Genomic DNA, 22,945 nt, shown 5'->3' on the forward strand with positions numbered 1-22,945 from the left:
TTTGACACAAAGTTATCCCATACTCTAAATAAAGAGATCAAAGTTCACCATAATCCAGACTGCATAATTGATCCCACCAATACTTACTATTTCATAAATTGTTGGATAAGCTGGAAAAAATCACTTCTTCAGGTGATCGAGCATTGAACATTAAACACTAAAAAGCCACTTTGGTTTATGATAATACAGCTGTATATGTAGAGTCAAATAATGAACAATACAAAAAACATTTAATGCAAAGTTAAATACAATACAAACTTTATTAAAAATAGGTTGCAAGTGAAATACAGTAGAAATGGGAAACTACAGCAGTTTTGATGTTTTTCATAATAATGCACAGACAAATATGAAAAGCACTTTTACACATATTCACACTTGACCCGAATGCCCAATAGCGGCCAAATCCACTCAACTGAAGGTTATAGAATTATTTTTTTTTATTATTTCGCTAAGCCTTTTTCAGATTCTAGCAGCAACAGTAATCCAGCCACAGCATAAGTGTTTTTTTTTTTTCCTAAAGAAAAATTTGTCACTGTAAGGCTGCTAGTGTTCTCAAGATAAATTGGGAGAGGCTTGCTTTTCCTGATTAACAGACATAGCAAGCATGCAGATCCTTCATTAACACTTTGAACCAGTTTAATCTTCTACTTCATATTTAACAGGTGAAACGGTAAAAGCACACTTTCAAATAAGAAACCTGAAATACGTAAAAAATATTTACACTCCAATTTTCATTAACTTGCATTTATTTATCATACAACTCTTATTAAAAGTGATTTCTTTCCTAAGGCAGTGAAAGTCTACCCCTTTGTATTTGGAAGTGTGCACAATTCCCTAAATATATATTTATAAGAGAACAATATGATACAGGAAAAAAAATCATCTAAAGCCAGTAAAGGGCTTTGTCAAATAGAAAATTTGTTTGGAATCACAATATATATTGTCTTAACATCACACAATGAGAAAAACTCTGATGAGGTCCTTATTCCCAACATCATCAGCCACATACGCATAGCTGAAGACACCATGGGAGGAAAAAGATTAACAATTTAAAATTAAATAAGGCTATTACAGTGTGAAAAAATAGCTTGAACTGCCAAAAATATTTTCAGTACAACAGTAACAGGATGTTAGTAAAGCCAGCTAGACTAAAGAAGAGCATACTAGCACTGCTTCTTCAGCATGAGTAGAGATGGTTCGCTGCCAGCAGAACAGGTTCTAACACTCCCGCTCCCAGCCAGCAGCATCGCATATTCAATGCTTCAAACAACAGTTTTTTAATATGCCAGTTCACTTCTCCATAGGAAAAAAAAAATATTGCTGAACTGCTAATAGCAGACTGATCAATACCATTCCACTTCTAGTTGTCTAATAACTTCTAGTCTACCTTTCTCAGAAAACATACTTATCTGTTCTGCTAACCTTGGAACTGGAATTCCTTGTTCTTAACATGTTACTAACATTTTGGTCCTAGGGTCACTAGTGTAGCCTACTATCTATTGCTTATGTATTTTTTAATGAAAAAAATACCCCAGGTTTTTCTCCTCTTCACATTTTCAAACATTTGAAGCACATGTAATGGGAATGCATCAACATAGACTTTTCCATAACTACACACAAATTCCTACACAACCAGTTTAGACCCAACAAAGATGTAAGAGTAAAAATGTTTGATTCCAAGGCTTTACCTACAGAATGTGTGTTATTCCAGTACTAAATAACGTTAAGACCTGTGTTGATACGCTGATCATTGTATGAACACCATACAGTATGTCAAACTTGCATATAAAGTCTTAAGGTGGCCCGGATATTGTTGCCTTAACTAACAACCTAAAATACTAATTTCTAGTGCACAGTTTAGTTTAGGCAGTTCAAGCTATTCTCACTCTCTCTGCTCAGCAGCTAAAACAAAAAAGTGTGTCTGTAAAACACCAGGAAACAGAACTTATCTTTGACAAGTGCTACTTGGTCTGGTGCACAAGAACTTAACCCCCCAAAACAGAAAAGAAAAAAAGTTACCTTCACGTGATTCATATCTTTAAAATTTTACAGTGCTTTCATTGTATAAACCACAAGCTCCTGGCAAAGTAATCAGTTTTCTTGCTATTGCAACATCTCTAAATTAACAGTCTTAGATATAGAGGAATCAAAGTCACTCCTTTCAGAAAATATTCATTTTCTGTTCATTAGTAGTGCCCCTCATCTCAATCCCTCAATTCAGAGATCTTCAGTTACATCTGATAAGGTGCTTTCATCTTATTTTGTGTTCAACTCATTTTCCAGTTCCATTAGTTTCCTAGAAGCTTTTACTTTATTGGATACATCTTGACCCTGTGAAAAAAGTCGCTGGCGTTCCCTGAACGTCAAGTTTTCTGGTGCTCCAGGTAAATCTGTATCTTGACTAGAAAGGGAAAAAAAAATCTGTTATAATTCTCATTTACAATATCTTAAAATATAGTAATTCTTAGTGACACGTATTAACTGGTGATTTTTTGGGTTACAGCAAGAGGTGTAGTTTAGCATGCTGCAAGTTTTTGTTACCAACACATAACCTTTAATTCTGACATTGTGCTGTCATTTAGACAAATTAGCAGAAGCAGCTCATGGCCAATTCTGGCATGTAAACAGGAATAGTATTACTTTTTTTTTTATTTTTAATTTCCAAAGTGAAGCACAGGTGCCACAAAGGCTCTTGTCTATATTAGCATGGCATTGCTGTTATGGCTAAACTAGCAAGCCTTCCTACAGCAGCATGTGCCTAGGAAAAAGCATTGGAACACAAAGTTCTTATGGATGTTTACTTCGTTGTAACACTGAAATCTGGTCTTGTAAAGTAGTACTTTAGATCATCTAAGAACTCATGCAGACCTTACTTGCATTTCATTATAACCCAAGACAGCTGCAGAACTCTTCAATAGCCCCCAGAGAAATGACAACAACAGAAAGTACTGCAGAAGTTAGCCACGTCACGGGAATAAAAGTTAACACTTAACAGACTTCTGCATATCACCTTTTAGATCTTTTGTCTCTTGGATCCCGATATACTTCATGGGCCCCAACAGTTGCTCCTGTAGATCCAGTGTATGAATTTATTCCTTGTGAAAAAGGAAGTTGAAGGACAGCAGTTACAACATAGAAGTTCTACACTGTATTTCTTCAAAAAGGTGCAGTGCTTCTTTTAAGAAATAATCTCAATCTGGACTCAGAAATTAAATTTACAGGGTCATCTGACTTGCAGAATGTTTTAAAAACAATACTACTGAATTCCATCACCCCCTCAAAGCAGCTGTAACTTTTTATTCCTGATTTTATTTAAGTCAGAACACATTTTGTTTAGATTATCCAGCACATACCTAATCATGGTCTTTATCCTATTATGGTTTACAGCAAAACAGACATTAAAAGTTCAAAGAGACTGATGGAAAGAGCAACACACTTTACTGTCCTGTAACAAGCTCTACAGGACATAAGTTAGCTGCAGCTGCTCTTTTTAAGAAGCTAAAAGTCAGCCATGATTAGTATATAGCACCTTTACAATTCAGCAATCAGAACTTTTGACTAAAGACTTAGTCTGATTGCATTAGCTGTATCACTCAGAAGATGCTCCCCCCCCCCCTTTTTTTTTTAATTTCAAGTAAATATCTTTCAGCACTGCACCTTTACTTTAAGTTGATATAACTAACACACAGGTATTGCACATTACATTAATTCTTTTCAAAGGCCACAAGACAGAACCTTTTCTTTCCAATCAAAACATTTACTAATTTAATCTGCATTCAAGACCCTATTCTCAATGTCTGTCAGGAAAAGAGTGAAAATTAAGTGCCAGATTTGTCTTCAGACAGTTCTGGTCTCAAATATTGTACGTGTTATGTCTTGTGAACCTTCTTTCATACAGAAAGAAATGTTTGCTTCTTCCACTGGTGTACGTAACTTCTTACAAAGAAGTAATAAAAGAAAAGAAAAGATTTGAAGCTGGAAGACAGGTAAATTTAGCTAGCATGTTATTGGCTAAACATTATTCACTACAAATTTGTAGCAGATCAAGTCATAATAGGTATGCCAGGTGTATGAAGGTGTTTTTTTCCCCTTTCAGACATGGGTCTTATATGCATTCATTCAATACCACCCTTCCATACTTTGAAAAGCGGATCCACAGGTTGTGGTTCCCACATCCACCTACTTTCTGACAGCACTTCTGGTTTTGGTGTTGGCTTTTTTTTTTTTTTTTGGTTAGTTGACAGAGCCAATGGTTTTAAGCAACCCAGTGGAAGAAGGTTACGAGAGCAAAATTTGCAGAAGCGTGGTTTACTAGAGTTAGCATTCAGAACAGAGAAAAGCCGTAAAGGACAGGAATGCAACGAGAGTCAGTGAGATGGGAGATGGTAAACTGCACAGTGAATTCTGCATTTTGTGCAAACGGCTTTGTACGTTACGCAGGCAGTCTTCAGAGAAGCTTGAGCAATCAGGTGAAGTTAACCTGTTCTCATGGCTATTTTAAAAATTATGAAATAAGAGTATTCAGAATTAGTTGTATGGTTTATGAATTAGGTTATTAAAGGCGAAGCATCATACTGCAATTCTCCTTAATTGTTACCAAAAACCTAACCAAGTCTTTGCAGATTGTCCTTCTGATTGTTTTCCAGGAAAAAACGAACACACAAAAACATCACCGAACATTTCACTTTCCTGAGATTCATTTTTCCATAAAACTTCACAGAAAGCAGGATTGGGGAATGCAATAAAATATGAAATGGCATTCTGTGTTGTGGATGATGGAAGGCAGCAAGAGTGGTGGTGACAGCTAGTGATGGATGGCTCTATAGTTACTTAATTTATTACATGTACAGCCTTCGAAGTGCCAAACTAGGAAGGGAAGAAAGGGCCTTTGGAAGCCTGTGTTGTGACAGAAGGCACATTTTACAATCAAGTCTGTTTCAAGTAAGAATTTCTAGAAAAAGAAAGTAATTTGAAAGAAGAAAAATTCAGTATAGACATCCAGTACAGAAGTTCCTCTTCAGAAGCCTGTTTCAGCATAGTCCCAAAGGCAAGCTGGCAATGTAGATGGCCACAGCTTTTTAAAGAGAACCTTTTCTGTATATTTCTTGTTGTTCTTAAATTATAACTCAATAATTCTGTGCCATGTAAGGAGTTTAAACGCTGAAGTACTTCTAATATAAAACGAAGATACGAGAGCACTGGCTGTGTGTTTATCAATAGGCATGCATGCATTATAAGCATGTGGAACTGAATTTATCTGCATTTGTAATGTACACACGGCAGATACCACACAGTGTGTCTACTTATGGTCCTGTCTAATGACAGCACACTGAAAAGCAAAAACTTTTCCTCACCTTATTTTAAGGCTTGGAACTCTTGATACATCAAGAGAGGGGAGACTGATGGGCTTGTGGAATCTATAGGGACTACTACATCAAGAGGTTTCACATGCAATACCAGGGTACTTTTTGTTTTACACCCCTCTTTAAATGAGTAACAGCATGGATGTTTTTTATGCAACTTTGGTGCTGTATTGACCCCAAACAGTGAAACTAGTAAGCATCAACTGTATCAGTTGGGCAGTAAGTACAGCTGCGCTAAACTACAGATGTTTCATGAATATTAAAGCTACAAATTGCTGTGCAGAGCCTTTTTTGATACTGGAAGCAGTTTGCATCAGAAGCTAATTTGTCCTGTGAAGGACAGGATACCTTGCTGGAAAATAACTTGAGCCTCAGTTGAAAAGGATGTAAGCAGGAAGCTGAGAGCACTGTATACCTGTATAGTCTCATACATATCCTAAATCATATTCATACCCTACTGGATTAGAAGTGCTTCTGATAAATGGAACCTGTTTTGTAGCTAGCATGCTCCCTATGACCAGAGAATACCATCTCTCTGACCAAAGAAATTATGTACTTTTCGTAATGCATTTGGTGGCCATAAAGGTAAACAGGGATGTGCCATACATAGGCTTCCACATTTGTCATTGAGACTTCAATCTAGTCAGCAAGACGGTCATTGAGCTAGAAGCCAGCATAAGCACCTCCCTTTGCTTTCTCAGGTGACTTAACTACCCTTTCTACCCTTTTTTTAGAAGCATGATTTGACATGCAGGAATGGGTTGTGAAGACAGCTATTGAATTCTAACACAAGTAAGAAGATCAAACAAGGAGAACGTCAGGGGTATCGTTCCCTTCAGAAGAACACAGAAGAAAAACATAGGGAAAATGCTAGCAGATGACACTAAAGACAAAATCTTATATTCATAACCTGCAGATAGCGTGGGATCCATCCATACACATATTCAAAGAGTAGAGTATGTAAGATTTCTCCTGCAACAGCAGGTTCAAAAAAAATTAGCATGGAACTTTATACTGGATCAGTGTTGAAATAATGAGTGTTGCTAAACTGATAATCTACAGATAAAATGTGGTGCTGAAGTTACTGGCAACTAGAACTCCACTCGAAATTTAACTCCGTTATGGTTGCCCACTTGGAGTTGTAAGAGAAACAAGATGAGGAGGCAAAGAAATATAAGGGTGTGGAACGGAAGGGAAGGAGTGAGACAAAAGGCACTAAGCTTAAATTTATATTTTTGTCCCTCTCTGCAAGAAAATTGCACTGTACAAAACTGAAGTACAGAAATGGTGCTGAATGAATTAAACTTGCTGCATGGTCTGTATGTCTCTTGGTGCTTGTACATTTAAGAACCTTATCTAGAAAGGTCATTTTAAAGCCATTTGCACACGCTAATAAGAGATAGAAACCTGGTACCACAACCAAAAGCAGAGGATAGCTCTGTTCATGAACCCATTAGAAAAAAAGATTCCTGTGTTCAAGAAAGACGTACTTCCAAGAAGCCCTGAGTAACCAATGGTCAGTCATACAAAACACATCACTGAAAGATACAGAGTGAAAGCCAAAACCAACAGTACTTTGGATTGGTTGAGTAACAGTTAAAACAATTTTTAATTCATTGTGTGCGAAAGATGAATTTTTACTTTTGAAGAGTTGCGGTAAGGAACAAGGAAATTTGAGAGATCAACACAATTAAAAATTGGAAGATTGGCATTAACAACTGGATTTAAGTTAGATCACCATAGTGAAAATAGTGATTAAGTGAAAAAAAAATCACAAAGAAAGTGATTCGATCTACAGCACCAGAGTTGAAGACACGAGGATAGTTCTGTAGAGAAGACTGATTTCATAGAGTCTACCTTTAGAGCTGCTGGCATGGATGAAACTCGGTTTGTTTGGTGGGGGCGGGGGCTGGCTTTTTTTGGCAGCAGTACTGTTGGCATTGACTGAAGATGACTGGAATGAGTTGGAAAGAAAGAGGCCATCTGAAACTGGGCGAGGCTGGCGGGAGGGCTGCTGTGGCTTAGGGGTGGCAGGAGGAAAGTCACCATAAGATTTTCTTGTGCCGGAGTACTTATCCTGACCTGCTAGATTGGAATCCTCCTCCTCCTCATCATCATTGTATGCAACAAACTTGGCAGTATAAATCGTGTCAGGGGAGAGGACCTGTGTTTTGAGGTAAGAGGTGTTTCGCTGAGGTGGGGGAGGAGGAGCGTTAGATGAAGGGGTTGGGGATGGGAGTTCATATTCCCGTGGAAGTGGAGGTCTGTACAGACCAGGCTCGTCAGGTTCCAGCAATCTCCGCTCTGCTTCATCATGCTGCCTGCGCCTTTCGGCCTCTAAGCGATTGTAATACTCTTCTTCCTGTCGCCTCTGCAAGTCCAGAAAAAAAAAAAAAAAAAAAAAAAAAAAGCACAGTAAGACAGACATTTCAGTCTAAGGAATTTAAGTTTTCCATCATCGCTACAAACATCTTTTTTTGTCTCCTTTTTTGGCAATGAGCAATGCATCCATATGAACTCAAAGAATATTTATTGCTAGGAAAAAAAAACACACATTCGTCCTGTAACACAGCATTGCTGTTATTTCTACATTTACCACTGCCTGTGGTAACTAAGGCAATTGCCTGAGTGAACCATGGGCAACTCCAGCATTTATTACTGAAAATGTAACTACAGTTAATAATGAGTATATTTACTAATGCTGTAAAGAATCTGTGGGAGAGAAAATAACTAAAATTAACTACCAAAAATAAAGCTCTAAAAAAAGGAGCTCTATAATTCTGCTGCAGCCTTATGCAATGTCAATTAATCAGTCTTGGAATAGATGGCTCCTAATGAAGCTTTGAGTATGATCAGCTGGAAATCAACTTTCACATAAAAATCCAATTACAAAGAACTTTTTTAAAACAAACATTTTTAAAAAACACATTTCTAAAAAAAAACATGCTAATGATACTTACACAAGGCTGCTGACTATTTAAATGGCCGTGAAATATCTCCTATGTATTTTCCATTTTAAGACTTCTACTGGTTTTAAACTTTATAGCATTTAATTTTGCTCAGCTCTTGCCTAAGTCACACTGTAAATTTATACCACGGTTTATTCTGTAGCTTGTTTGACTATAAATGAAAATGTGTATTTGGACACCATGAGTTACAAAAAAAATGTCTAAGCACAGAATAACCTCTGCTGGGAATATCTGAACATTCCTTTTTGTTTTTAATCCATGTGCTTAAAAATATTCCCTCTATCTGCTCAACAATCTGAGTCAGTTATTTAAAAAAAATCTGCTCTTGTTTATCTACAGCAAAAACAAGAAACTCATCTCCTTGTACTACTCTTTAAAGCCATCAATGTGGCCAGACTGCACTGAGTTCTGAGTTGGTAGAAGCATCTTAGTTGAGATCTCTCAGTGAAAATCCTTTCAAGCATGTTACCCACGTGTCATTTGGTAGCATTGCATCACTGTCAGAAAACAAGACAGGCTGGTTTTGATACATTTTTTCTGCCAGCATGCTCAGTTTTTTCTTCCTACAGTGTATGTTTACATACTTGAGTCCAGATGCACCTTCCTTCCTTCTCACCTATCACCCAAGCGTCAAATGAAGTACTTTACCTCCTATTTGTGAGGAGTAAAGCTTCTCAGCTACATGTATGATGTTCTCAAGCCATCTAGAAGCCTGGATTTTTTAGAATTTATTTGTTTACACAGTGATTTCTCTGCTAAAGTTTTCTTCCTTTCTAGAAGCCAATTAAGGAAGTTCTCTATCCCCCCATAGTTGAAATGGGAACGATAATATGGAGTACTCATCTCCACTCCCCTGTATTTAATATTTTTTTCTCTCTAACGCAGTTACTGCAGATACTTTGAGTGCCATCTCTGAGCCACAGCAAAGCCCAACACCACTAACTCAACCATTATACTCCAGAAGTCAGATTGGGGCTACAGAAATTCAGGAGATACAACTGATTTGTGCTGTAGCTTTTAGAAAAGGCGCTGAAAGCAAGTCCTTGTTACTCCTGAAAACCCCAGCTGGTATGCCTACTGTATCATTACTGCAATACCATTGACCTGTAGCTACCACAGATGGCACGTTCATTGAATCACCTTGTTTTGTATTGGTAAAATGCCGCCTTGGGCCATGACCCTTACTGCTAGGCGAGTGAATTGAACCCCCTGATGCCCAAACCCAGAGCTGTTACTGGCCAGGTAAAAGGGGAGAGGCCCATAAGAACTCCTGCAGCACTCAGGAGACCATAACCTTTTCTTCAGCCTCTCTCCTGGTTCGCTCCTCCTCTTGCTGCCGGCGCTCTTCTTCCTGCCGGGCCCTGTCTTCTGCTTCCCGCTTGCGCATCTCTTCCAGCTGCTGCTGCCGTCTGCGTTCTTCGTCCTGTAACTAACAGAGACACACCTTTAACTTTCCATCCCTCACGGAGAGAAGGTGGCTCAGAAAGCCATAACACAAGTATTTGCATCTAAAAATAACTCATTCAATAGGAAATGCTGTACTACCGATACCGTTCAGTTTTCAGCTGTTAAAAACACGCTTTATTACAGTGTTTTCCTTAAAAGTCCCTATAAAAAACAAAAGGGGGTGGGGGGGAAAGAGATGCAGAGAACTACGTAAAAGCAAAAACAGAGACATTTTTAGCATTCATATATGAACCCCTAGCAAAAGGCTCACGCTCCAGACTGCTTCAGCAGTCTCATAGGCACAAAATGAAATTAAATACTTGGAAGCAACAGCCCCCAACTCCAGCAGCCAATTGGTTTTTCATTTTGGATTAGTATTTAAGCACCGGAAAATCACGACTCATTAGTCAAAGGGTCAATCCATTTAAAGTAACAGGCTCATTCAGCAAGTCTGCAAATAGTCTCAGGAGATAAATAAAATCTCCCACTGTATCTGCAACAGATGTGTTTTGGAAAAAGCAGAGAGCGAGGCGAAGAAATCTTGGACTATTCAGATTAAACAGCTCAGAAGAACAACAAACGTCCAGCAGACAATGCAATTTCATGCATGCTTCTGATAAACACTGCACAGATGAGAAAAGTGAGCAAAAATCTAAACTTTGCATGGTTCTCTTAAGCTAGCAGCATCTGCTCATGATGGAGAGTACTCACTGGCACAATAATATTCAGAAATAGAAACTAACTGGACTGCATGCTGCTTTGCTTCTTACTGTGACATATGTTTTAAAGAAATTTTTTCTTTTTTATTAGGTCTTTTCCACTGATTGGTATACTTTACTACATGCTTTATTTAACACTGCTATTTCTCTACTTCTAGATCTGTTTCTACAGTCCAATCACATTTACATAGAAAGGGCCTTAAGACACAAAGCAATCATGATAGTAAGAGAAATTTAGTTTGAGTAACACTTTTTGAGGACAACTTCCATGCAGTTGTCTCTCCCCCCTCCCCCTTTTAATTAAGAAGTGTGCTTTAAAGCATATGAACTTCGTATTAGGTACTGTCCCAAGGTTTTCAAATCAATTTTATAATCAATTCTAAAAAGAACTTTTTTTATTTTACTAGTTTTCTAGTAATTATTTACCTCAGCTGTAAGAAAACTGCTACATGAACAGTAATCTTATGACCTTATACAACAGCATTTTGAAAACATCTGTGTATATATCTTAGACTAGCTATTCAGGCTAACTGCAGCAAAACCCCCTCCAATTTGAAGTCTTAAGAACCACTATGTTTGAGCATGAAAGCTAAAGAACAAAATAATAATTTAATTTGGGCTGGAGTTTGGGAAACATATACTCAAGAATGCTACTTCTGAGTAAACTCCTCTTATTCGGAGCTGAAACTTTTCTAATCCCTAACTGAAAATCACAGAGATGAAGCTCAGTATATAATGTAGAGGAGGGAATATAGTAATTAACCTACTGCCTACTTGTATTAAGACCCTGTCAGTCTTGTTTATTAAAAAGACATTATTTTAGAAGAGGAGATAATGGTGTTGTCAAAAGGAAAGACAGCTACTAAATTGGAAGAGTTCATAGAAGAGAAGTAATTTCCTCTTAAAAAAAGGCAAAAAACTGCACAGTAGAAAAATACCAGAGAACTCCTTGACTCTGTCCCAATCCCATTTACAGAAAAACTAAACACGGTAATTACTGATCCCCAGCAGTTACTGCGTGGATAGCTTTTTGCTTAGTAGCAAATACCCCTATTCAAATGTACTTGAACAAGGAAATATTTCTAAGTAAATTAAAGAGGAAGTAGGTCTGATTTGTTTTATTTTCTTGTGAACTTATCTAAAGAAAGAAAGGAAAACTGGGCAGGGTGCCACGTGGGAACTGATGTCAACACGTGACCATAATAATTGTGGAAGACAGCCCATCCAAGTGGGAACATATTCTAAACATAATACCTAGGAAAAGGGCCAGAAATGATATACAAGGCACAAGCGGGAATACAGCAACTATCACAGAGGGACATTTCATTTCTTCAACGATTAGTAAACTAGTTTTTGCATCAGAGCTTTCACAAACCAAAGCAGGAAGCACTGGGTTGGCAAGGCGTGCCAGAGAGCTTGAAGATGTGCATTGGTGGTCGCATACAACAGCATGCAACCCAAACTGAACTCACACATTTTCAAGATCCCTACACGGCCCTCAACTGCGGGTCAGCAGAGAATAACAGGGAGAGGGAAGTAGAGAGGATTCTGGAGCATCAGAAATGTGAAGATATGCATGGGACTGGCACACGTTCAGCAAGTCTCAGATTCCAAATAAAATGAATTTCTCCAAGCACTGCTTAGAATGCTTTAAATAGAGCTCCAGATGAACTTTACATCTATACCTGCTTATTTATGACAACTAAAGCTGAGTTAGATGTGTTAGTGGCCCAAGGATTTTAAAAACACAATCACTAGGCAAGCTGACAATTCATGCATTATCAATTCATCTGCTTTTATGTGCCATTTAATTAGCAGAATAGATATCGCCAATGCTCATGCCAGACATCAGATAAAAAAGCATTGAGCATTTTGAAGTGTACTTGTTTTTCTATAAATAAGGAAGTTCTCGGGTATATGAAATGGCAAAGGAGAGATGCAACTACACCCAGAAAATCATATGAACAGTATGAAAATCAGAAAAGTTTGAAATTCAAAAAAAAAAAAAAAAAAAAAAGAGAGGTATTTGCTGGTTACAGCTTTCAACATAATCTAGACCAGAAATAGCTTTTTTATTTTTAAGGCTACATTAACAATCACTTTAAATGCTCTGCTGATTCAGGCCACTGATCATTTGGTGCAGTATTCTGCGTCTGACAAGGACAAGGAGAGCTGCATGTGAGCCTGGCCATTTCTGTGGTCCATTCCTCTAGTAGGTCCATCCCCCAGCATTTTAGCAGAGATGTCAGCTGGTACACCCTTGAGTGATCCTTTGATTAGCTACTTACAGGCGTGATGCCTATGCATTTGTCTAATCCCTTTAAAGCTGCTGATACTGTCTGCCTTCACAACCTTCTATAGCAGAAAGGTCCAGAAGTTTACAGCCTGCTTGGCAAAGAACTTTATCTACCTGGTCACAGCTCCACAGACCAAGGCTTAACCGAAAAAGTAAATAAATACAGGAGCAGTAACAAGAAACAAATACTGACAGATACTGAGTCTGAAAAATCCATGGCTCCTGGCTTGTCCAAAGCTTACATCGCTTTGCCTCTTTAACACTGATATACCACACAGAGACAAAGCTGAACACCTCAGACACAGGTACTGAAGTATGCACATTGAAAGTGCTTAATATCCGAATCCGTATTTTGAGCAGTGATATTTACAGCTTTTTCCAGCACAACAGATTAATTATACTAACAGGACTTGCAAGCATTACCCTTCTTTCAAGCTATGGCACTAATTACAGAGAATACACCGTGAAGGTGATATATTTCCAGAGACAGAAAGCTTTTTTTTTTCCCCCCACATATCCATTTCCAACAAGAGTAATGAAATACAGAATTAACTGAATTCATAGCAGTTACTTGCCCAATTTAAAAGCCTATCATATTTCAGATGACAGAGAATGGTATTCATGAATTGAAACTGAAATTTAAGAAAATAAAATATGCTAACTTAGTAATTGTGTTTCTACATGACCTACTTGGAAATATTAGTTCAGAAGTAATTTCTGAGTTTACGATTCACTTTAATGAGAAGATTTTAACACCTGTAAATAGCAGGTTTCAGCATGTGCTGAGAAAGCGTGTTAAGCCATCACAGGGCAGGATGGGAACCTGACAGCTGATATAACAGGCTATGTAAGTTTATGTTATCAACAGACTTTAAATGATCTGTTAGTAGGCTCTCAGGACAGTTTCACTTCAAATCAGAAGGGAATGGTGTTGCTAGAACTTTTCTAAAGCCTAAACAGGAGTAGAGAGAAAGGAAGAAATCTTACCTCACAATTTGTTCGTATGAACTGCTTAGTAGATTTTATAAACACAATTACAAAACATCAAATACACAGCTTTATAATCAGAGCACTGCTACAACAAACAAACCAAGCCTGCAAGCAGAACATAACATCTAAAAGGAGAGAAACACAGGGAAATGAGTCACCACATCTGGAAACATTCAAATGCATGCTTACAATTAACTTAATGTTAATTGTATCAAAATGATTTTTTGAACACCCAAAGATGGCAAATCATCATCCAAAGCACATAGGATGGTTATTAATAATCAGAAATTGAAACGTGAAAGAGATATTAAAGGGAAAGAAACAAACATACCAAATCTAGAACAGAGATTGCTGGCACAGCAGTCTGCTGCAGGTAGTAAGAAGGGAAAAAAGAAAGATGCACAGTGAAAACAAAGATAGGTTAGACTTGTTCTATTTTAAAAGCATTTTCTTTTATTTGTTAAGTTGGTTGCTTTAGAAAAAGGAACTGAATTTGGCAAATTCCTGAAATAAAGAAATGCAAACAATCAAATAATCCATTTCTTACGTCAGTACTTGCTTGACTCATTCGAAATTCAGGTTTTCTCTAGAGATGCTATTTATTGCATCTCATGTAATACAGACAGTGAAATGCAACTCAAATGCAAACTTTATTTCAGTTCAAGAAAATTGGTAGTTTTTAGTTTCAAAATGTTCCAAAATGAAGGAAGACCTTTATGCACAAATAGTATTTTAAATCCAGCATTTGCAGAGAAGACAGTTATTTAATGCAACACAACTGGCTTTCTATCAACGACACAAGACTTTTCTTTTTTTAAGCTTTGCTACAGTAAAACGTTAAAGACTGTGTGTAAAAATGGCAGTTCTTTATGGATAACTTTTATGTGTACAGATAACTGCCTATGTGCTACAAATAACATATTATTAACACAATCTGTTTGCCAATTATACATTTAAACTTTCCTTTCTTCAGTTTCCAAGCTTGAGGTATCTATTGTTTTAACCAGAAATAGTTAGCCACAAGAAAAAAGGAAAGCAATGCAGACTGCAGCAAACATGAGAAGAGCAAGTTTAGGAAATCAAGCTGCCAAAACAGTCCTGAACTCAAATCCTACTCAAGCTGATAGCAATTTCTGAATGTCAAAATACACATGCAGACATTTCTCAACAAGTAAGAACTGCTTATCACAGAATTAAGTCAGCTGTTCAAGATAAACAGAACACAGTGTATTACAGAGCTAGTTTTTAAGCCTTTCAGAGCATAGCTGTTGGTATGCAACTTGGTATCAGTGCTATTATTCAGAAAAGAGAAACATTCTCCTATAGGAATTACTTCCCAGTAACAATAGATTTAAGAGATTCTGAGAGACAACCACCACCAGTGGAGTGATAAAAGCTTTATCATGCTATGCAGTTGCATTATCTCATTACTTATATTATGAGCTTTCACAGTACTGAAGGTAGGTAGGGTAAGCAAACCTTTTCAAATAGTGATTAAACTGTACACTATGCAGAATCTGGGTACACTTGAGCTGGAGCCCTAGGCAGGGTACAGGAGTTGTTACAACACCCCAAAACCACATGGCTCAGCCTAACGCTTCCACCCAGCACTGTTGGTGTCACCACTGAGGTGGTGGTAAACATGGAAGTAATGTTTGCCTCTCGCCCCAGCCTCTACTTGGAGAGGACCAACATAGTGGAACCTCAGTTCCCTGGAAACAGGAGGTATTCCATGTCTTATAAGTACAAGACTATAAATAAGAACTCTTATAGGTAACTCTATTTGAGGAACAAAAAGAAAAAAACACTTTCTTGTTCCCAATTCTGTACAGATTTTTGTAATTTCAATTGTTTTTACTTGTGTTCCTGTAAACAAATTCCATCCCATATTTAACTTTCTAATCTTGCTTCAGATACACAGCAAAATCCCTTTATCCAAGGAAAATTTCTACACCCACAACCAGAAAAGTAAACTTGACTGCCGACTTAGATTCTATAATAGGTAGCTATGTTAATCGTATAAATGGTAAAGCTACTGTAAGCTAGTGAAGGCTCCTATAGCGATTTTAAAAATCAAGGACATTCAAGACAGCTCCAGCCTCCTTTACCCTATAAGGACATCAAAACACTCAGACAAATCCAGAGAACCCGCTGAGATAAACATGTACTATGCTTTTATCTAGAAAGGATTATCCCCTTTTACCCTTGCTCTTCTTTCTGCCTCCAGTCGCTGCATGATGAGCATAGTATCCACATCATCATCCTCCTCTTCATCATCATCTTCATCCTTTTGCTTTGACTCCTGGAGCCGCTTTTGGAACTGCCACTCCAGCATGAGTTTGCGCAGGCGGTCGTTCTCTTCGGCTGTACGATCAGGCTTGTTCTGAAGGTCCTGAATCTCTTTGCTCAGCATGTCCACAATGTGCATCTGTTGCTGCTTCTCCAGTTTCTCCTTAGCATCCCGTTTCCAGGGATCTGGAGAGAGGCTGTCGCTGGAGGACAGCTCTTCCTTGCTGATCGTAATGTACTGAAGATCTCTCCGCTCAATAGTCCGAGGCTGCTGCTGTGGCTGCAGCTCTCGAATGACTGTTTCTTGAGGCCTCTGCAAAGTTGAAGGCTTTTCTGATTTCACTTGTTGGAGGGAAACAGGAGGAACCACAGGCTGAGCAGGAATTAGGGGCTGAGAACGCATTTGGCCCAGCTTTCTCTCCTGCTCACGACGCTTCCTTTCTCGTTCTTCTTCCAAGCGTGCCTTTTCCTTTTCATACCACCTCTGATGCTCTTCTCTTTTTTTACGCTCAGCAGCAGCCACCTGGGAAGACGCTTGTGTTCCTATCTGATTTGGCAGAGGAGGGGGAGGCAGAGGCAAATCCATTTGTGGTTCATCAAATTCAGCTGCATAATGCACTGGAGGAGGTGGTGGTGGCGGAGGAAGATCTGTTCTGATGGGCTGGGAAATGGCCACTGGAGTGGGCTGGCTCGTAGCCGGAGTTTTCCAACGGCCAGGTCCACTTTTAGTTAAACAAGAACCAGGCGAAACGGGTTTGGATGAATGGTTCAGGTGTTCTTGGCTAGAGGTGCTGGAATCCACAGATGAATTCATCCACTGATCGCTGTCTGACTTCCGATCAATGTACTCCACGTCCTTCCGTATAACAACTTCCAAGCGATTCCTGTCTGGCTGGAAAACTTTATCTCGGAGTTCTTCCTGGGAACGAGCCACGCGCTGGAAAAAATTAAACAAAGCATCAGTTTCATGGTCTTTCTATATTAAAACATATTTCAAATCCTAAAAGCCTAAATGGCTCACGAGCTGCATTCTTATTGCTGAAGGTAATTGCTTTTAGTGAAGTTCAGCATTTCCATGCCCAGTGAGTTTCCCAAAACCAACAATAAAACACTCTTCTCAATCCTTTTAGCTCATACAAGTGATAGAAGATTTTGCAACCTCTCAAATGACTGGAAACCTGGACTGGGAGGAAGGACGAATGCAAAATGGAGCTTAAGCCAAAAACTTCCCCAGCTCTCACAATTTCTCAGGCCTCTCCCTGACACCCCCTCGTACCCCACAGAAGAGTCCTGGCAGCTTGTCCAGCAGCTCCAGCACACCAGCTCTGCCATTCAGGCTTCAGCTGGCTTGATGAACACTTTTCCTATTGGGAGGACAGACAGAAAGACAAGGGAGCCTCTGCCCACCCTCCTGTGTTAATAAGGGAGATGACCCAGCTGGAAGCTCTCACTATGACAGTCATTCACGGATGTGGAATATGGGCAGTCACATCTAGTTCTACCTGCACTTGGGGCATGGACTTTGGGCTGTGCTTTTATCACTTTCTTAGTGTGTCAAACACCAAGTCTTTTTGGTATTTGAGCTTGAGGTCTTGCTTCACTGTACTACCTCCTGAAAGGGAACACTGGGCCATAAATTAGGCTTATCAAATCTGTTAATGATTTTCTTGAAGCAAATATTCATGCTCTGAATGTTAGGAAGTACTAAGCACTGAACACATAATGTACCAATTATCAACAACTGAGAGAAGACTAACAAAGCAAACTCCTTTTCTTTTTCCTCCATCAATGACCCTAACTGTGACCTCAAAAGAATGCCTTCTTTGAGATGAACAAGTGTATTTTTTATGCTCTATTAGTCCAGCAGATCTGAACACACAGCTATTTGTGTTAGATTTGCTGTAAAGATGCACCTAAGCAAACAGTTTGCTAATGCGTTCAGAACAGAAAACAGGCGTTTCACATCAGTCAGTAGCTTACGGCAGCTTTTACAAGCCCAGCTTTCACTGTAAAGACTTAACGGATTTTATTTATTTATTAAATCTATCTTCCTCTAATTTTACCTTAAGAGAAGTATTGCATGGTGGGGATAAATTGCTTCCGATGCTTGTAGGGAGCTAAAGCTTCTAGTTGTTTGCTTTATGAAAACATTTCTTGAATGTTGTCAAGCATTAAGACCATAGCTCAAATTCAGCATCTGCTAACAACTTTAACAGATGGGGTTCATCTCATCCATTTTAACTGCCTCATTTAAGCTACTCGCTTAAGCTTGCACCTTAAACAGGGGAGAGGTGCACGTCCAGATGGCAGCTCATCCCATTAGGGCAGAGATACTACTCTCCTTTGCTTCTATGATGCAGTATCAAGGTAACTTAGATGACACTGCTTTTCAAAAAGTAACAACATACCAAGCCTGGTGTAAGGCTCAGCTTTTATCACAAATTAGGAACAGCAACAACAATTTCTCTCTCTAAATTTGTATTCTTGATTGATGATGCTGTCTCCGGTGTGTTAAGAGAAAAAAAAATAATGATCCAGTGACTGGATTCAGACAACCAAGATTACTCAAATCCGTACAGGAAATGAAAGTCCTCATTTACAAAGAATAGAGCAACATTATCTTTCTTTTGACTTTTATAAAGGTACAATGGGGGTAAATTCATTTCAGGTCAAGAAGCACCTGCATTTTGGTAACAGGGCAGGATCAATGCAAGCAAAAAAAAATCATGCAGCTTAAGTCTTTTCTTCCTTATTTATTTATTTTTTAACTGAAAAGGGAATGTGTTTCAGTGAAGACCTTGGATAAGTTTCAAAATACTGTTCTGTTTCATTTTTAATACTTCACTGTCACTTAACCAACGTGCCCTGCAAACAGAGATTTTTCCACATAAAACTTCTTAGAAGGTTTAGTTTACTTTTCAGAAAACCACAAAACATTTTATAAGATAAACCATACTACTGTCTACTCTCCACTATCCTGAGTAATAGGGACTTAAAATATCCCAGATAACAGGTCTGCATAACTTGATAACAAATTCTGTGGAGGAAAAAAGGAAAAAAAAAAAAAAAAAAGGTTAAAAAGTAGGGTTTCTGAACCCAGGTCAACCTTGGCAGAAGCACAGCTAGCCCCTCTTCTGTGGTATGGTTTATCCTCAACAGCTCTGAGATCATACTGAGTCGCTGAAATAATGTTTTCAACAAATGGGAAGTGGAAATCAAGCTGTTTCTGTCCCTCCACTCCTCCTCCCTCCACCCTCCCCCTTCCTTATAGTGAAAGAAATAGCTTCTGACCTGCATTGTACTATTGATCGAATGATTACTTTCTGCCTGGACCTGTGGTTTCTCTTCATAACTTGGCCACTGACTCTGCGCTGGACCCATTCGATCCTGGGACTTTGAAGCTGGGAATGTGAAATATTCCCTAGTATAGGTCTGTGTTGGGATGGGATAAGCTTCAGGTCGTGGAGGCAGAGTCTCCTCCTGAAAAAGGTAGAAAGAACGTAAGATAGAATTTTTCTTATCACGCAGATCAGTACAGAATGTTATTCTAAACACGCATTTCCTATAAGTTTTGTTTTGCCTTCTGAGACCATTATTTGTCTGGAATAACAGATATGGAGGTTTTCCAGTATCAAATATAAACTGTGGTTATGACTAATTTTTTTTATGGTCTGAAAACAAGTACGTAATATTGGCATAAGCCAAAGAAATTGCAGTGACAGCTTTGTGAACAAAATTTCATAAAAATCACCCAAACTTTTCCCAATCTTTCATTAAGCTTTAACAAGCAAACCCCCTACCCAGTCACTAGCACCAGCATTAGGCTGAAATACTTAAGCGAGACACTGGTTTGACTCAAGCACACTGATCCTATTGATAGCTAAGGAAAGTTTAATAGCCAGCATTTTGCTTGCCACTTCTGACCTCTGTACAAAGATTTCCAGTCGAGACTGAGGTTATTTTGGTGGTAGTTCCAGATGCATAAGCATTCTTTCCCCCAGGGCTTGGAGGCTGATCTGTTGGAAAGTTAGAGGAAGCATTTATGTGCCTGTTAATATTAATTTACATAACTTCATAAAATAACAGTATTCACAACATGATTTTTCCTCTGAATAGTTCTAACAAGAGGCTTGCTCCAAAAACATTGCTACTACATAATTATTTTAAACAAACATTTTTATTTTTAAACAAAACAGAAAAAGAATTCCCCCTCCCCCTTCGGAATTCAACAGTTTTTAAAGTTAGTGGAAGAGGCATCTGCCTCTAAAAGAAGGATAATCTTACTTACTTGCTACATTGGGGCTGGAGCGATGATCAGCTCTGTTCTTCATTAATCTATCATCCCCTGGCAGCTTCTTTGGTTCACTGTACTCTGTCCATGGCAGCTGAGGGCTCTCCGGTGACCCATTTTGCGTGGAGTTGTTATACAGCTCGAAACCTTCACTCTTTGGTCGGGGTTTACCTGAGCCACGGCGGTCAGAAACTGTAATAATTGATATACATTTTCCCCCTTTCACTTATATTAACTATGGTCTAGCATATTCCTTCCAAGGATTCCTCCCTTGCATTTAGAAGAAAAAATGAGTTTCTGGTAAAGCAATTATTAAAACCTTTGCTTCTTCAGATATGCAATTCCACTTCTGTATCAACAGTACAGGATTCCTTTGATTTATATGGCTTCAAAAGGGCTTTTGAAAAGATAAAACAGTATTTGGTAAAGCCAAATGTGCCTTACTAAAAAGTCTCTTGCTGACTCATAGAGGCATATGGCAACTGGGATGGTGTTGTAAATTGTGGTAATAAGGATTTATTCTTTTAACCCGTTCTGTTCTATTCTATAGTGTATACAGAAAAGGACTTCCTTTACAAAAATATTTTATGTAAGACCTGCATATTAGGTCTGTGAAGTACAATGATAAAAATATTGGAGAAACACTGAAGAATTTATGAGCAGACACACAAACTTAAGAAGATAGGTTTCAGCATTTCTAGTTTAAAAACTAAATAAAACACGTTCCAGGGGTTTCTGTTTTTGTCTCTTTGTAATTACATTACACTCTCTGGTTACAAGGAAGTCATACTCCATGAGGAGGAGAGAAGCTTTTATGTAAGGGATAGAAAAGCTATTGAAGTTGTAAGATGTCTGTATTTATCATATTTCATTAATTAAAATAAAAATTATTTCAAAACCAGGCCTGTATTTAAATTATTTTTTTTTTTAAGACACAATTGCAAAACATGTATTAATGATTAGACTAGCACAATTTTAAGCAGTATTTAAAAATCATATGAACTCTTGATAACAAAATAAATGCTTCCATTCTATGCAATTCAATTTCATCTGATTTAATGCTCTAGTAGTATTTGGCAAGTTACTATGAATTACTGTATTTTCTCCATTCTAAGTCATAAAAAGAACTGTTATTGCTATGTATAATATTATTTTTGTTTGTTTACCTCTTTGCATCATTGGGGATGGCTGATTAAGCAAGGTTGCCAGACCATGGTAAATTGCTCCTTGTTTTGCTACTTCCAGTGTTACTACAGAACCTGTCCTTGTCATAAGTTCTGCTGCCCTGCAACAGAAGTCAGAGCAAATAAAACAAGATCAGGCACTGCAATACTTAATTCTCCTTGACATCATTTTTTATGTCACAATTCCCTCATATTTGTTCTAGTTACTTTTTGTTTGACAAAATGCTATTTTTTCTAATACTTAAAATCAGTTGGAAAAAAAATTACAAAACAACAGCTAGAAGCCAGTCTATTTACTAAACAGATGATATGCTTACATATAAGTATTTCCAGCTTCTGCAGGTAATTGTCAGAAGCCAAAATATTTAAAAATTAGAGCTAAGAACAGCTTGCAGAAAGATACAGCCCAAATGTGTAACATCATCTCTTCTATATAGATACCAATATTATATACAGAAAATACTGTGCAAACAGCTGAAAACTTTTGTTACTAAGATAACACAGAGAGAGTCATTTAAAAAGAAAAAAAAACAACAACAACAACAAAAAAAAACAAACAATAAAGAAGAGATACAAAGCCTAATTACTCTAGTATTTTTTTTTTTTCCATGTAAAGACACTGAGTGAAAGCATTCTGTACCTTTCCTGGGACAGGCCCACCAAACTTCGACCGTCCACACTGAGCAACTGATCCCCTGCAGCCAGACGACCATCCTAATTACATATTCAAGCAAGAAAAAAAAAAAATCATGCACCAACGCTAACTTGGTGTAAATGAAAACAATTCATGCACACTAGCAAATAAAGGCTTTAAAAGTATTTCCAAAGGATCTTTCCACCTTTGAAATTCTGATGTTTAAAACTATTACTAACCACATCTGCAGCACCTCCTTTCACAACAGACTTGACGTATATTCCAAGTTTATCTTGACCAGCACCCTACAGAGAAAAGGATATTATTTTATTACATTTATATTTAATCTCTTGATCATTCCATAAATTTTAATAAAAATTTACATGTCTAGATAAACCTCTAAGTTTTTTTTTCCTCCCCAAACCAGGAAAACAAAACAAAAAGTTATATAGAAGAGAGTTAAATTCACTTAAAATCAAAAGAAGGCTTTAATATTAGGCCTCTAGAACCTGCAAGCTGTTAGAAGCAAACAATATGTGGTCTTAATGCAAGCTTCAATAATCAAGAAAATATGTCAACTAAAATTTACATTTTAGAAGTTTGTTTTAATCCCCTTCTAATGAGAAATACTTATTTGCACTTTTGTATGCATGCTGTTTATTTATTTGTTTTAGATATCCGTGTATTCTGTGTATTATGTTCCAAAAGACTGCAGTGTTACCCTTGCTAACACCCAAATCTAACAAGGTAAATTGCAGATTGCC

At 37.9% G+C, this 22,945-nt stretch overlaps 1 protein-coding gene across 26 annotated transcripts in view; it reads right to left on the minus strand.

Annotated features, from left to right (window-relative positions):
• Nucleotides 1-241: 241 nt before the first annotated feature.
• Nucleotides 242-22,945, minus strand: part of AFDN (afadin, adherens junction formation factor) — a 128,828-nt gene continuing 106,124 nt past the window's right edge. For 8 of the 26 annotated variants that reach the window (XM_068676890.1, XM_068676887.1, XM_068676888.1 and 5 more), the window contains 12 exons: nucleotides 22,421-22,486; nucleotides 22,188-22,261; nucleotides 21,530-21,648; nucleotides 20,361-20,555; nucleotides 19,997-20,088; nucleotides 19,364-19,552; nucleotides 15,987-17,009; nucleotides 14,115-14,150; nucleotides 9,627-9,761; nucleotides 7,221-7,734; nucleotides 3,011-3,095; nucleotides 242-2,401 (listed from right to left, as the gene is read on the minus strand). In XM_068676890.1, coding sequence (XP_068532991.1) covers nucleotides 2,257-2,401; nucleotides 3,011-3,095; nucleotides 7,221-7,734; nucleotides 9,627-9,761; nucleotides 14,115-14,150; nucleotides 15,987-17,009; nucleotides 19,364-19,552; nucleotides 19,997-20,088; nucleotides 20,361-20,555; nucleotides 21,530-21,648; nucleotides 22,188-22,261; nucleotides 22,421-22,486 — 2,673 coding nt within the window. In that variant the 3' untranslated portion in view covers nucleotides 242-2,256. The remainder of the gene's footprint in view (nucleotides 2,402-3,010; nucleotides 3,096-7,220; nucleotides 7,735-9,626; nucleotides 9,762-14,114; nucleotides 14,151-15,986; nucleotides 17,010-19,363; nucleotides 19,553-19,996; nucleotides 20,089-20,360; nucleotides 20,556-21,529; nucleotides 21,649-22,187; nucleotides 22,262-22,420; nucleotides 22,487-22,945) is intronic. The other 18 variants (XM_068676907.1, XM_068676903.1, XM_068676902.1 and 15 more) reach the window with 9 other exon arrangements.

The sequence above is a fragment of the Anas acuta genome, chromosome 3, assembly GCF_963932015.1.
Source record: "Anas acuta chromosome 3, bAnaAcu1.1, whole genome shotgun sequence".
NCBI classification, from domain to species: Eukaryota; Metazoa; Chordata; class Aves; order Anseriformes; family Anatidae; genus Anas; species Anas acuta.